The sequence below is a fragment of the Strix aluco genome, chromosome 7 (assembly GCF_031877795.1).
Source record: "Strix aluco isolate bStrAlu1 chromosome 7, bStrAlu1.hap1, whole genome shotgun sequence".
NCBI lineage: Eukaryota > Metazoa > Chordata > Aves > Strigiformes > Strigidae > Strix > Strix aluco.
In genome coordinates, this window is record NC_133937.1 from 19,498,276 (window position 1) to 19,512,500 (window position 14,225).

The 14,225-nt window shown below is 55.5% G+C and overlaps 1 protein-coding gene across 3 annotated transcripts in view; it reads right to left on the bottom strand.

Moving 5' to 3' along the window:
* PSD (pleckstrin and Sec7 domain containing) overlaps positions 1 to 14,225 on the bottom strand; it is a 49,332-nt gene that overhangs the window by 21,072 nt on the left and 14,035 nt on the right. For all 3 annotated transcript variants that reach the window (XM_074830772.1, XM_074830773.1, XM_074830771.1), the window contains 2 exons: positions 13,695 to 14,160; positions 7,562 to 8,002 (listed from right to left, as the gene is read on the bottom strand). In XM_074830772.1, the coding sequence (XP_074686873.1) occupies positions 7,562 to 8,002; positions 13,695 to 14,160 (907 nt within the window). The remainder of the gene's footprint in view (positions 1 to 7,561; positions 8,003 to 13,694; positions 14,161 to 14,225) is intronic.

A 14,225-nucleotide genomic window follows, 5' to 3' on the forward strand; every position in this document is an offset into this window, starting at 1 on the left:
CTCCAAGGCTGTTTTTCCAGCCACAGGTTGAGCTACAAAACTCAAAGCCACCCCTCCACCACTCCCCATGCTCCAGCTGCATCTCCAGAGCAAGCAGCTGCTCAGTCACCCTCTGAAGACTTTCTAATTCTTCTCAACCACCATCTTGAAAATCTCCCGATACCCTTCTGGACCTTGTCTGTCCTGCCTGAGAGGTTGTCCTCCCTCACATGGCCGGTTTCTGGAGCCTCCAGGGGAAAATATAGAGTTCTGAGTCTCCCCCCATGATCTCTCTTCTCAATCTGTGGTCCTCAGCTTTCCTACCTAGTGCTGAGCATCCAGGCATGGGGCCATTTACAAAACTTCTCTTGTCCTTCAAAATCCGTATCTCCCTGCAGGCTTCCAACCCGTGGCTGAAATTCTTGCCTTGCTTCTTGCAATGGGCATGCAGGCATCCCAGCCTGGGTTTCAAAGTAGCTCTACCAGCAGAATCTGCTCTCTCCTCCCTCACCAAGTCCCCATACGGATTTGGGGATTTACATCAGCAAAGCATAGCTTTGCTCTCAGGATGAGGCACTCCCCAGCCATGCCATGAAACAGGTTTTCTTCCAACACTCAAGTCACTCTCATGCTATTAAATACGGACCATCAGCCTCGATAGGCTGGGAGTGCCCCATTTGTGGCACCCGTCTGTCACCACTCAAAGACCCAGCTGGCTTGGAGAACATGCAGCTTAAAGAGAGAAAACCAAGAGTCCAATCCTCAAGCAAATGGAGAACTGAGCAAAGAGACGTGTCCATGTCTGAGACAACTGAGGTGATGCTAATTTTCTTGCCAATGAGCTAATGTCTCAGGGCGGTTTTTTTTAGTGTACTTTCTAAAGTGACATTTCAGTTTGGCTTGAAGAAACACTGGGATAATATTTTTTAGATTAGATACATTTTCAACCCGAGAACTGGCCCACACTTAAGGAATAAAGATCAAATTTGGTATTGTGTGAGTATCCTCAGTGTGCCTGAAATGAGTCATCCCTGAGCGGACCCTGTGCTAGCTCATCCCTCTCCCCACTGCCTGCCTAGGACAGCCACTGCTGTCCCCCACATCGCCAGGAGCAAGGTCCCCCTGCCACCTCAGAGCTGCTTGCTAGAGAGCCCAGGTCCCCAGCACCTGTGTCAGCAGCAGCGAGGCCCTTCTGGGGATCTCTGCAAGGAAGGCGTGTGATTCAGCTCAGGGCTCGCCCCAGGACAGAGGCTCTTCACCGATCACCTCCCATCCCAGCTCAGCACGAGGGCTGTGTTATGCTCCCAGCCCTGGGGAGCTGCTGCAGGACCATGGTCCTGCTCAGGACCACCACACCACAGACACTCCTTCTCCAGGGCCAGATGCTTTTCCAGGGCCCAGATGTTCCTTCTTGGGGCCAAACGCTCCTTTGCTGGAGCTGGATCCTTGTCTCACCCCAATATTCCTCCTCCGGCCAGCTGTCTGGAGCCCAGCAGGAGAAACCGCAGCACCTTCCCTGGCTGTAATGCAACATGTCACTGCAGGAGCCCCGACGTCCCCTCCACTTTGCCACCACAAACCGGGCTCACTCGGCACCGTGTTCTCTCCATGGCTGCCAGCAACCATGAGCAAACCTCTCCTGGATGTGGGGCAGCAATAAGGCACTGCCTTAGCAAAGCCTGCCCTGAAGGGCTGACCTCCAGCTCCTGGCTGCCAGCAGGGATGTATCTGCATGGTGGGACCCTTCCTGCACCAATACCCTGCTCCCGAGGAGCAGGGAAGGAGAGACAACCCTGGGGACAGGCTGGGCCAGGTGGCCATTGATTTCAGCTGGGAGTGTGTGGCTGAGCTCCTGGGTTGTCCAGGTCCTGCCTGACACATTTCCAGGTGAGAGACCTGCTGTAGGAAACTCAGAACCTCCAACCACAATCCAAGTGCCACTTGCTCCCCATGGGAGGCTGGTTTGCATCCTACACCATGAAGGGACAGGGCAGGGAGCCTGGTCTGAGTCTGAGGGACATGTGCATGGGGCAGAGCAGCACTTTGCCCTCGATGCCTGATGCCCCGCACGCATGGCTAGATGCCCAATGCCTCTGCCAAGTGAGCCCAGCCTGCCTAATATTGCTGCTAAGAATGTACCAGACCGGATCTTTGGCTGAGCTAAATAAACGCAGCTCCCTCCATCGGTCTCAGCGGAGCGACTTTGATTTATGACAGCAAAGATCTGGGCTGGTTCATTCCTCACAGAATTGAAGTTAGGGCTGGAAGGACACTTGAAGGTCAGCCATGCCAGCCTCCATCCACAGGCAGGGCTGGTCCTGCTTTCTGGCAGCTCTGGAGTCCACCCTGGCCCCCAAATCACCCAGCCACAGTGGCACCCACCAGTGTAACTGCCATCAGATTCAGGTAGCTGGAACTTTGGGCAGCTGTGCCCCTCCTCAGTCCTGTTTCTCTGCAGACTTCCAGACCTCCCCTGCAGCACCAGCCCTCTCTGGAGATGCCTGCTTGTCCTCCATCACCCCATCCCAGCAGCCCCTCTTGTGGGGGGTACAACTGCTCCTGCAGAGGACAGAGGCTGACTCTGCAATCCCACCAAAGAATTTCTGGAGCCGGCTGAGAGCCTTAAAATCTGGTTACTCACCTGCTAGGTGGAGGGTTGTCTTCTTCAAACACAGATGCCATGGGGTCAGCGCAGGGAAACCTGGGTCTCTCAGACCCTTGGACAAAGCCCAGCCTGGGGTCTCTGGGTCAGACCAGGGAGCTGGAATTAACACCTGACACGAAGGGCTACATCCCACAGAGATGTGCCGTTGCCCGTGCCTCTGTGGGCAGCCCTGCCAGCCCTGGGACCCTGCCTGCTTCCCCATCCTCCATGCCACAGTGGGCTGATACATCCTGTGTCCCAGCTCCTGCTGCCCTTCATGGCTTGACATGGAAATACTTGATGGGCATGTGCCCCATTTCTTGTCATGTCAATGCTTGTGGGGAGACCTCTTCATCCTGTGCTCCAGCCTTGTCCCCCTCCTGTGCTTCCACCCCACACCATCCCTCCCTTCCTCCATCTCTACCCTTTCCTCATTGCTCTCCTTCCTCCGCTCAGCCCTCACCCCCAACCTCCCACATCACACTCTGAATCCACCCCATGGGGCCCCAAACTGGGCACAGCCCTCAGGGCATCATCTCACCAGTTTGCCCAGTGCCAACTGGGAGCTCAGGCCAGCTGAGAGACCTGTGCTGGCCTCAGGAAGGGGAGGGGCACCGGCTCACGGAACGCTGCAGTAACAAAAGGGACCTTATAAAGAAACACAGCGGAGCTTATTGGCAGGGCCCCGGTGCTCCAGCACACGCTAGCAGCCGAGATCTGGCAGGGAAGAAGGTTTGACTCCCGGCGCATCCTCCGCCTGGGGCGGCTGCCAGACCTACTGGCTCTCCGTCCTCCCCCGCAGCCGCAGCTCCAGGGCTGAGCTCTCCCTCTAGCGAGGCTCCGGACGTGCTGCCCCTCACTGTGGCATCTGGCCCTTTTCACCAGGCGGTTTGCAGCCCCTCCCTTTGCTGCTGCTTCTCCTGCCTGCCCTTCTTTCTGTCCCACCTCAGGCGATGCCCCCGATTCAGGTCCCGGCAGAGCCTTCCTCGCTTGCCTCTCGAGAGGGGGGCATGTCACATCCCCTCCCTCGGCTGGCACTCCTCAGGGACCGGCATGGCTGTGCCCGGGGCCAAGGCTGGCTCTGGAGGAGTGGGATGGGCAAGGGAAGTTGGGCAGCTGGATTTCAGGGGGCTTGCACCCCCAGGGACATGCAATTTTTCCGTTTACATCCCTCTGGGGCTGACGCCCCACAACCCGCAGTGCCTGCCTGCAGGGCCGGCAGCCCCGGGCTGCCTGCGTATGGGAATGCGCCCGCTTGCCCCTGGCAGTGCAGCAAAGTCCAGCAATTTGGACCTGCAGTTGCAAAAGTGTGGCTGCCACCACAGGAGCGACCTTCCTGCAGTCCCCAGGGCTGCCACCCCACCACCTCATCAGCACCGCATCTACTCCCGGCCAGCCCTCCCAGACCTGCAGGGACGCCCCCAGCCCTGGAGGGCTATGTGCCCACACACACTCTGTGGATCACCGTCATGGCCCTGGGACCAGACTGCTTTAACTGCAGCCCTCTGCCCAGCGAGATCAGGATACCTGCACACCTTCATCCCCTGCCCAAATGGGGCAATAACCTACTCATGGAGTCTCTGCCTCACGGTGGGGGTACCACTGTGTCTGTCTGTGCAGGGGCAGGGAGGAGGTCCCACACTGGGACCCCACTGGAGGAGGCACAGCCATCCCAATGCCCAGGGAGGCCTCACTGGGTCTGCACTTAGGCACACTCCCCACATACAAGGTCAAGATAAAAGCATGGTCTCAGGCTATCGCAGGCTGAGGGACACCAGAGCCTTGGAGTGAGCTGCGAGGCTGCATGCACCGAGGCCGCCAGCCGCAGGGGACACCACATCTCCCCAGCAATGCAGGGGGCATCACCGGCTTGGCCATGCCTGCCACCAAGAGAGATGGAAAGTCGCAGGCTGCAGGGCCACCCCCATCCCAGAACCCAACCCCAAACATTGCAACAGTTAACACCAAAGGTATTGGGAGTACAAGGGAAATGGCCACAGGGCAGCACGCATAGTCCTAGACCTGCTGGTGTTCATCACCAGCCAAAGCACTGCAGCCTGAGTCACCTCTGCCAACCTTGAGACTGACAGCCTTCACAGAGCGCCCCTGCCCGGGGTACCCAGTCCATCTGAGCTGGTGGCAGTCAGTCTGTACTGCTTGTGAATGCGGGCAGTGGTGAATGCCCCGCTCTGGCTCCACTGGCATGGGTGATGTTGCATTACAATGGCTGCAGAGGTTCCTTAGCTCCTTTCCCCAGCAATTTCCAATAGATGTCCCTTAGTGGAAGCATCACAGGGATACTCCCTGCTCAAGTAGATCAGCCCTGGCACCAGGAGCCACTGATTCCAGCTCATGGGAAACTCTGAGCAATCAGCTCAGCCACTTCTTCCTCAGACAACTTGGGAAGCTTCAGTTTCATGGTCAGCTCCACTCAGTCTGGAAAGTTGGTAGCACCAATGACAGGGAAAGAGGAAACTTCTTGCACCTCTCCCTTGTCAGAAAGCCTTGCCTCCTGACTGACCCTGCAGATGATGGGCTGTCTCAGGCCCTGGTACCCCATGCCTTCCCTGCTTCCCAGACTAGTTCCTGCTCCCAGTCCCAATCTCCATGCCTCTCCACTACACAAGACAGCAGATCCCAACCACACCTGCCTCCCTGTCTGCCACCACCCCCGAGGGCTGCGAGGGGAGGCTCGCTCCATGCCGGGGAGCAGAGAGCTGGGGTGCTGCCTGCCAAGGGCCTGCGGCAGGGCCCTGCTCCCCCAAGCCTCATTTCTCACCATCTTTCCTGCAGTCTCCGCTTCAGGTCACTGCTGGAGCCAGGGCACCTGCTCACCTGCTGCAGGGCAACACAGTGGCTCTGAACATCACTGCAGCCCAGGAGGTGGGCAAGAAACAGGCCCTGAATGAGACTAAGAGAAGGCTGTTCAGGGACCTACTGATAAGCAAGGGAATCGTTTCTAAATGGGGAAAGATAGTTGCTTGGGACTCCATGTGCACGTGTAACAGAAGGCGAGGTTGGTGTTTACGGTGCTATGGAAAGCCCAAGCCTTGGGGTCCCCAGGCCAGGGAGTGAAGTGAGGGCTGCAGCTGGGTTTTCCCCTGGGCTCTCCTGCCACCAAAGCAGAGGCACTCCTGCTTGTGAGGGCTGGAAAAGGAGAAGAGAAGACAAGAGGCTCAGCAAAGGTGGGCTCAGCAAAGATCCAAAGCAGTTTGGGCTGCAATACAACACCCCTGCATGGCCTGTGCCGCAGCCCATCGCTGCTCTGAAACCTGAGCTAGGAGGGGAGCACAGTGCCACAGCGCTGCCGGCATGCTCCGTGCTCCGCTGACTATAAACCAGCGAGGAAAAACCTCTGCTAAGCCACCTCATTGCCATTCCTGCTGCCAGCTGTGTCTCTGCAGCTTCACACCTTCCCATGTCCCTGTGGTGGTGTTGCTGTGGTATGATGGCACCCTGTGGATGGCAAGTCAGACACTGTCCTCTGTTTCTCCAGGGTGCTCTGTTTCAGTCCCTTGCCTTGGCAGAGGAATAGGAAGCCAATTCTTCCAGCAGAAAGCACTGATCATGGCTGGATACTGCCACCCTTTGTTGCCTTGTGCCTCTCAGACATCACCAGTTTTACTGCACAAACCTTGCTGGACTATGTGCCACCATGACCCAAAGTGTCCCAGAGAAAGGGAAGGCGTAACTCTGCCCCAAAATGCTCTTGAAGTGATCCAGGGACCACAGAGCAGATGTGATACTCCACTCTCTTCCACTCTCCTCTCTTGACTGCAGACACCAGAGAGGACACAGAGCTCAGATTCCCACCTGGCCACCCCAAGCTGAGCCTGAAAGATGGCACAGGTAGTGACCAGAATTGACATAGGTTTGGTCTGGAGAAGACCAAACCCCAAAAAGTCTGGTGTGGAAAAGACCAAATCCTAGAAAGCGGATGAGGGATTCAGGAGGCTCTGGCATTGCACAGAAGGTCACTGGGCAGAGAGACCTTGCAGGGAGGCAATGCAAATAGGAAGGGCAGCGCTGGCATGACCGAGACACCAAGTTCTCTGAGAGCCGTCAGCTCTGCAGCTGAACCACTGGACCAGACCTGACATCCAGACCTGACCTGACCACACTCCAGATGAGTGTACCCTGGAAAAGGGAAAAGACACGGCCCACCAACCTGCCATGTCACAAGTGTCTCAACCCAAGACCTTGTTGGAAGGCAATGTCTCAGCCTGGACATGGCCTCACATAGGAACAGGTTGGAAGTGGTGGGGCTGAGCTCTCCCAGCCCACTCCACCAGAGATCTCCCCAGACATGGGGCAGCCATCCTGAGCCCAGGTGCAGGCAGGCTTGGAGCAATGTACAGGGAGCCTCTGGTGGGCTGTGCTCATCTCTGCCCTCCATCTCCAAAAATACACAAGGCTGAGGAGGTTCGGGAGGCTAGGACAATAGGTACAAGACCATGGGACTCCTGTCCTCAAGAAACAGGAGGCTGCTACTCGGATGGTAAGGGACGCAGCAGTATCAGGAAGGCTTGGCCTCCAGGAGGGAAAGCCTGTTAAATTTCTACTGGTACTTGACTTCTGACTGGCCTCTTTCCACAGACACCACAGATGTTGGACTGTCCTGCAATGGGAATGACCGTGGGATTGAAGTCCTGGGACTCCCTCCTTCCTAGGCTGGAGGAAACCTCACAGCCCTCCAGCACCAACAAAGCTGGCAAAGATGAAAAAGATGCGCTCCCACTGACACGCCTACCACAACACCATGGTGGTCACTGGCTTGATCAGGCACTACACAGAAAATCCAGCACACTCAGTCCTGATCCTTCCCCTCTTCCCCAGCAACACAGTTTAGGCTCTGGCTGCAAAACACGCCACACAGGGTTAGACTCCACACCAAGCCTTGGTGGTCCAGCTGGACAGCAAGTAACTTTGGTCACTCACCTCATGATGGAGGCCAAGGGAGTACCAAAGCTGTCCTCTGAGCGGCAAGGGCTGTGCCGAGCACCCTTCCTTCGTCTCCCCCGCTCCTCCCTCTCCGTCCAGGGGGCATCTGTGGCCGAACTGGTCCCAGAGTCCGGCTCCAAGTGAGCCAGAGGAGCAAAGTTCTCCTCGATCAGCTTGGCGCTGTCTTGGATCTGTCCCTGTATTTCTGGGGCGAGGGTTGGGAGGTCAAAAGTGAAAAAGGTCTCATGGGTGCGGGCTGGGGAGGAGAGGATGTCAATGGAGTCCAGGCTGGTGTAAGATGTGCCTTTGGCTCGATGGGACTCCATGATGCTTTCAAAATGCTTGCTGAAAGAGTCCATGCCATCCTTGGAGAGGCTGTGCCCTAGGAGGAAGGGCACTGGAGACTTGAGCATACCCTGTGTGTCTCGGTCCATGATCCTAGAGGGAAAGAAAGTGAGAACTGGTCACTGAGGAGCAAGGGATCAAAGCCCCAAAATGAAAGCCCTCATGCTGCTCCAGAAGGAAACTAGGGAGGGCAAAAATCTCCTCTGAACATCTGTAGACTTCCAAGGAAAGGCCTTGGCTGCCCAAGACATCATGGGAAGAGGGACTGGGCTGGCCTTCCTCCAGACATATGCTTCTCCTTTAATGCGCCACAGACTTTTGTTCCTTTAGTGGCTCATCCTCATAAGGAGCTTATGAGATGGCTACTGCTCCCAGTCACTCGACTTGAGCTTAGATCCAATAAAGGGCTCAAGCACCAGAAGCAGGATGTGGTTCAGCTCCATTTCCAACCAAATCTGGAAGTGGTTGAATTTTCCATGAGCCTTCAGAACTCCCAACATCCAGAAGGCTCCTCCTGAAGCCTCTCAGGACAGCGCGACACCTTCCTCCATGAAGGCAGCACCGTGGTCGCTGAGCACCATGCTCAAAGCATGACCAACAGTCTGTCGGCTGGTCCCAGGAGACATCTGGGACTCAGCACAAGGCAATGCTGAGCTCCAGGTTTTCCCAGGCAGTACGGAGGAAGCCTCATACCCAGCTCTGGGCTTGGGGACCTGAGCTGGCCTATATCCTAGGGGCCAGGCTTTGTCCTGGCTCATCATCTTGTAAGGGATCAGCGCCACAGGAAGGCCCAGCCTGTCTCCAATGCAGGTCTGGGTCCAGCCCAGCACAGGAGTTTCTAAACCCTGAAGCCCTCAGCATTTTGTCCTGTAAATGAGGCAGAGTACCCTGAAGCCCTGACTGTTTTGTCCTGTAAATGAAGTGCAGCCTGCCCATCCATCTGAGCATGTGACAACAGGGACATTTCCAACCCAGGGAACATCAATGCTTCAGCCTAAAAACAGCCCTAAAAGCCTACTTTACTCATAAGACACTCTGCTTTTATTAAAGCAGCAGAAAAGCAGTTGTTATGCCACTCTCTTCTCCGATGAAAGGAGAGGAGCTGCTCCAGCTTGTCATAACATTTGTATGAACAAACAGCTTCATACAGAGGGCTCAGAAGATGCCTTGCTGTTACAAGCGCCAAATGATTATCATTCATTAGCCTTCACATACCGCTCAAAAATCTCACCCTGATTACTTCAGCAGGCCAAGAGCTGGCAGCCTGACTCCCCCAGAGTGCTGGCTGGCTGCAAGGGGAGCTCAGTGAAGCCAGGCACAGGTAAGCAAGGCAGGGTGGAGGCCGCTCTCACCCATCCACCAGTGTTTCCCTGGCTGTGCAGCACCACTCAATGCTCTTACCATTCCCGTAGGAGTCCCAGGAGCAGCCACCTCTGGTGTGGCTTTCTGGTGAGGACTAGGCAGAAGAGGCCTCTAACATCTGCAGATGAGCTTCACAGATGCGAATGTGCATTCACTGTCCTTACCACCCAGCTGTGTGCTACTAAACCGAGCTAATACTGCTGACTTTTTTTTGTGCCTTGAATCCATAAGGAGCATGACAGGCTCTGCTGGGGAGGTCAGCGCCAGAGGACGGAAGAGACCTTGTTCCCAGGAGAGGGAGCCGGGCTCATTCTTGTGATCAACTATATTGTCACCAAGCCACAGAAAAAACACTGCTGGTTTTGTCCACACCATCTGAGCTCTGGAAGTAATCTCTCCATCTCAAAATATCAAACACAAAGCCGTTCAGCTCCAGAAGGATCTAGTCACAGAAGCACAGGCACAATGCTGCCTGCACATACCACTCCTGCTCAGACCTAGATGCTTCATCAGTCCCTGTGGTGCTGTCCAGCTCCCCCCATGCCCTGCTCTGGCCCCACAGGAAGGGTCACTGCACTGTCACCAAGCCAGACAAATGCAGCTGGGAGGAGCAGAGGGGAGGAGACGCAGAGGCTGTAATCGAGCATCTGCGCAAAGGCAATGGGCAATGGGCAGCGGGAAAGCAAATAGGTTTTCAGTCTTAAGATGGGGTGGGAGAGGCGGTGAGCCTTCCCTGGGAGAGGGCGAGGCTGGTACGGAGGGGAAGAGGATCCCGGGAGCCGACAGCCATGTTGCGTTGCATGTTAGTGCTAAATCCAGCAGCACTTCAAGAGAAGGTCTGCCTGCAGGGACCGCAGGGGTCTGAGCAACTGGGCCTCAGCAGCTGCATCTGATGGGGGCTCAGCTGTTCTCCCTGCCTGGTGCTGCAGAGCTGTGCCATCCCTGGTGGGGGCGGGAAAGAGGGGAAATCTCTCTTCTCAGGCCCTCAGCAGTTTTCTCTCTCTGATAAATGCTCCTGTGACCATCCAGACCCCTGACTGCCTCAGCCATACCTCACTCCTCCTGCCTACATAGGCACGGCAGGTGCTGTGTGGGGATCCCAGCTCAGCTCAAAGAAGGTGAGGCCATACAGCACCACCCAGAAGCCCCTCACTTTATTCCCCTCTGAACAAAGCTCTTGTACAGACCAGCCCCAGCAGCTCCTTGCACTCTCCCCAGGCTCCTTTACACGTCACCTCCAGCCTGGAAGCTGCCTGCTCTTAGGCCTCAGTGTCCTAACGTCAACCTGTGCTCAGCCACAGGTACCAACCACGGGCACTGCAGTCCTTCCCCAGCTGCCCACATCCCCCTGCCATGTCCCCACCATCACGCTGAGGTCACTCTGCCCCCAGTCCTTCCCGACGAGCTGCACGCACCTCCCCCAGCTCATTGGCAGGTGCCTGCCAGCATCACCCCAAGCGTGCCCTCTCCAGCCTGAGCCTGTGGGATGTGGGAGCATCATCCCGAGCTGCGGTTCCGTGGCCACGATGAGCTCTGGGACAGAGGATCAGCCTCAGCACAACACATCAGAGGCTTGTGGCTACTGAGGCAGGTTAAGCACATGCTTAAGTGTTTGATGAAATCAGGTCCATAACCACTTTTTTAATCCCCAACAAGGCTTGCCCTGCAGCTATTTTCTCGATACCAAGCAGCGAGCACAAAGGCTCTGGAAAGGCTCCCTGGGTAGCAGATCCAAGGGCTTTCCCAGGCAAGGCTGCTCTGATTGCAGGGAGAAAAAATGTCTCTGCCTCCCGCCAGCCCTCCACACTCTCAGGGGAGCAGGGCACCCCCAGCAAAGCCTCTTCTCTCTTATCAGCCCAAGGCACCTGCGCTGTGGGCCAAGACGGGCCCTGCCTCCAGCTTAGCCAGCATGTCTGCCGATGCTCGGGGAGGAAGGGAGTTGAGCCTGCTCTTGCTGACAGGTGTCGGCTCTCTGGGACTAATGGAAATAAAGACAGTAAAAGCTTAGGCTAGTCACTACAGTCCATAGATCTGACTCTAAATATATTCATGGAGTGGATTTGCTGGAAGAAGACACCATTTCTTCCATTGCTTTCCATGTCTTGTTTGATTTGGTGTTGGATTTTTTTAGCTGTTAGCACGCTCTCTTATTTTGGGAGGGTAAAACACCGATGATGCTGCCTTTTGGCCAGAATATGAAGGACATCAAGAAAGTACCAACCCAAAATTCCCCTCGCAAAGTGTGCTAAACCCTTAAGGCTAGACTTTCAAAGATATTTACATGTCTAAATGCTGCAAATCAGCATCCAAAGGTGCTTCAGTAATTTTGTAGAGCTAGTCCTTCCCAGCTACCAGGACAGGCCTGGGGTACAGCAGCTCCTGCAGCAGTAGAACAGTGCTGGCTCTGGGGAGCCCAGGGGACTTCTTAATCACCCCAGCATCACCCCTCCTGTGAGCAAGCAAAGCAGAAAGCTTTAAGTAGAAAACATCAATACTGGTGACTGGTAAACAGGGAGGAGGACTGCAGCTGCAGAGCTCAGAAACAGTGCGTAAGCAAAAACCCAGGGCTCTGATTCAGGGACTAAACAAGCTCGCAGTTTGAGGCTCGTGATTTTCAAGACGCTGCCCACAGGGTCTGCACCTGTCTGGGGAATATTCAGGGGGCTGCAAAGCAAAAAAAACATTGGTCTACAAAGAAGACATGTAAAATGAACATGATGCCCCTATATACACATCGGTAATTATATTGGGAGCACCGTCTTTAAGGGCAACCATGCATTTATGGACACATCCAAGCTTTCAGCACTGTCTGGGAAGCTACAGTAAGGTGTCTCAGAGGACAAAAAGCAGGTCTAGGCTTACAGCTCATAGGACTTGTAGTGGTCTAGGACATACTTGGAAATAAAGTATCACTATGCAAGGTAATTGTTACAGTAACTTGAAGAACTTCCTTGCACTAATAATAACTTTACACCTTACTCAAAACTTCCATCACTATTCTTTTAGAAAAAAAATATAAAAAATGGCTTATTTTCAGCTTTTCTCTAGAACCCAAAGTTTTTGAGGACAGGGAGGGCAGCAGGGAGGGATGTATCTGTTCCCTCCACTAGAGATGCAAGTGCTGGACAAACCGGCAGAAGCCCAGCTCCCGTTGGGATGCACACCTTCCCTCCCCATCAGCCCACCATCTTCATACTTCTCCTTCCCAGTGCAAGGGCACCACTGGGAGTTATATTTTCAATATCTTTTCCCACCACTAACACCAAAACCTCTCTTTTCCTTTTCTTCCATCTAAACACTCCCTGCCTATCTTTTGCACAGCTAGATGAGCGCATGCTGACATGTGACATCCCAGGCATCACCCTGGCTTTGTGCTTCCCAGGCAAGACCTCTCCCCACTCCTGCAGAGCACTTGCTGATGATGCTGAGCCCCCTCATCTCAGCCAAGACTCTTTGCCAATACACATATCAGGAGATGCCCTTGGATGCCACTGCCTGCACACACAGGCATCTCCCGCTCCCTGCCAGGGCCCTTCCCCTCCAGGCGGTTGTCCCACACAGTGCTCTGGAGCTCCTTCCCCTCCTGATGTCTCCTGGGGCAGGTGGATGATGCCTGTCACTCCTCATGGTCAAACCATCATTCCAGAGGACACTCCACAGGCAGAATCTCATGACGCCAAGCCAAACCACCATCTCATAGGTCCTAATTGCCAGTGCCTGGCACAGGGCAGATGGTAGCTCAGATGGGGTTAGCTGCCACAGATGATAACCTTGGTGTCACCCACTCCATCAGCCTCCTGGGACAGGGTGTCTTGCCACACAAGTGAAAAATGACATGAAAGACAACAAAAGGCTTTTTCCAGCCCAACATATCCCCTGCTCTTTCCTAAACATGGCAAATACCTACTGAAGCCAAGCAAAAGGGACTGCTCCTGCAGCCAACGCAGAGCCATCTGCAGAGGGAGGGCAGCCCAGCAGAGCCTGCCAGCACACAGCAGCTCCAGGATACAACTTTGGCTCAGGTGTCCCGACACTGTCACCCCAACATCCAGCAGCTCTGGGGCAGGATGCAATTTACTTGGGGGGACTCATGCTGGGAAGCCTCAGCTCAGCCGGGCGACCTGAGCTGCAGGGCTCACCCCAGAAGAGTGAGGCCCAAGGCACAGCACCCAGGGCTGCAACACCTGTGCTGCCCTACTCTTTCCATAGGGCAGTGAGGGCCCCCTCCCAGGCCTGGTCCCAGCCCCAGTCCTAATCCCAACCCCAGCGGGGAGATCCAGGACCCCATCTGACCCCCACACACAGCTCACATGGAGCTACTGGGATTTTTGGCTCGGACACTCTTTTGGCAGAGACTGTTTTGCCATGCAGGGATCAATAGGGAGGGCGAGGGAGCTTTTTGCCCTCACGCATGGAGCCTCACCTTTCCCTGTTCTCCTTCCTCGTCGCCTCAAACACCTCATCTTCATCCATGTCCCCGTCCTGCAGTCCATCCTTTGGGCACCCAGCTCCTGGGGCAGGGGGCTCCTCTGGCATGCTGTTCCTCCTGCCTGGTGTGCCCCCGAAGCTTGGGTTGCTCTCGCTGTCCTTCTGGCTCTCAATCGCTGAATCCACCTCCTCCTTCTCGGCCAGGATATCATCGATGTTGGTTTCACGGTAGCACCTCAGCGGCACGGTGTCCAGGTCTGTCTCAGAATACTTCACCGTCCTCTTTATAATCCCAGTCTCGCAGGAGCCAGGTTTCTGGCCACCCAGAGGAGACATCTCTATCTCCACCTCCACATGGCTCAGGCTGTGCTCGGGCACCAAGTCCGGTGGCTTGGTAGGCAGCAGGCAGACGGGCTTCTGGAGGGGCTCAGCTGGGGGAGCGGAGTCCGGGGCAGAGGAACCTGCAAGGGAGCACCGAGCACTCAGAGCCGTGGGGAGCTGTGCTGGAGAGTGCTGGGGAGCCGCT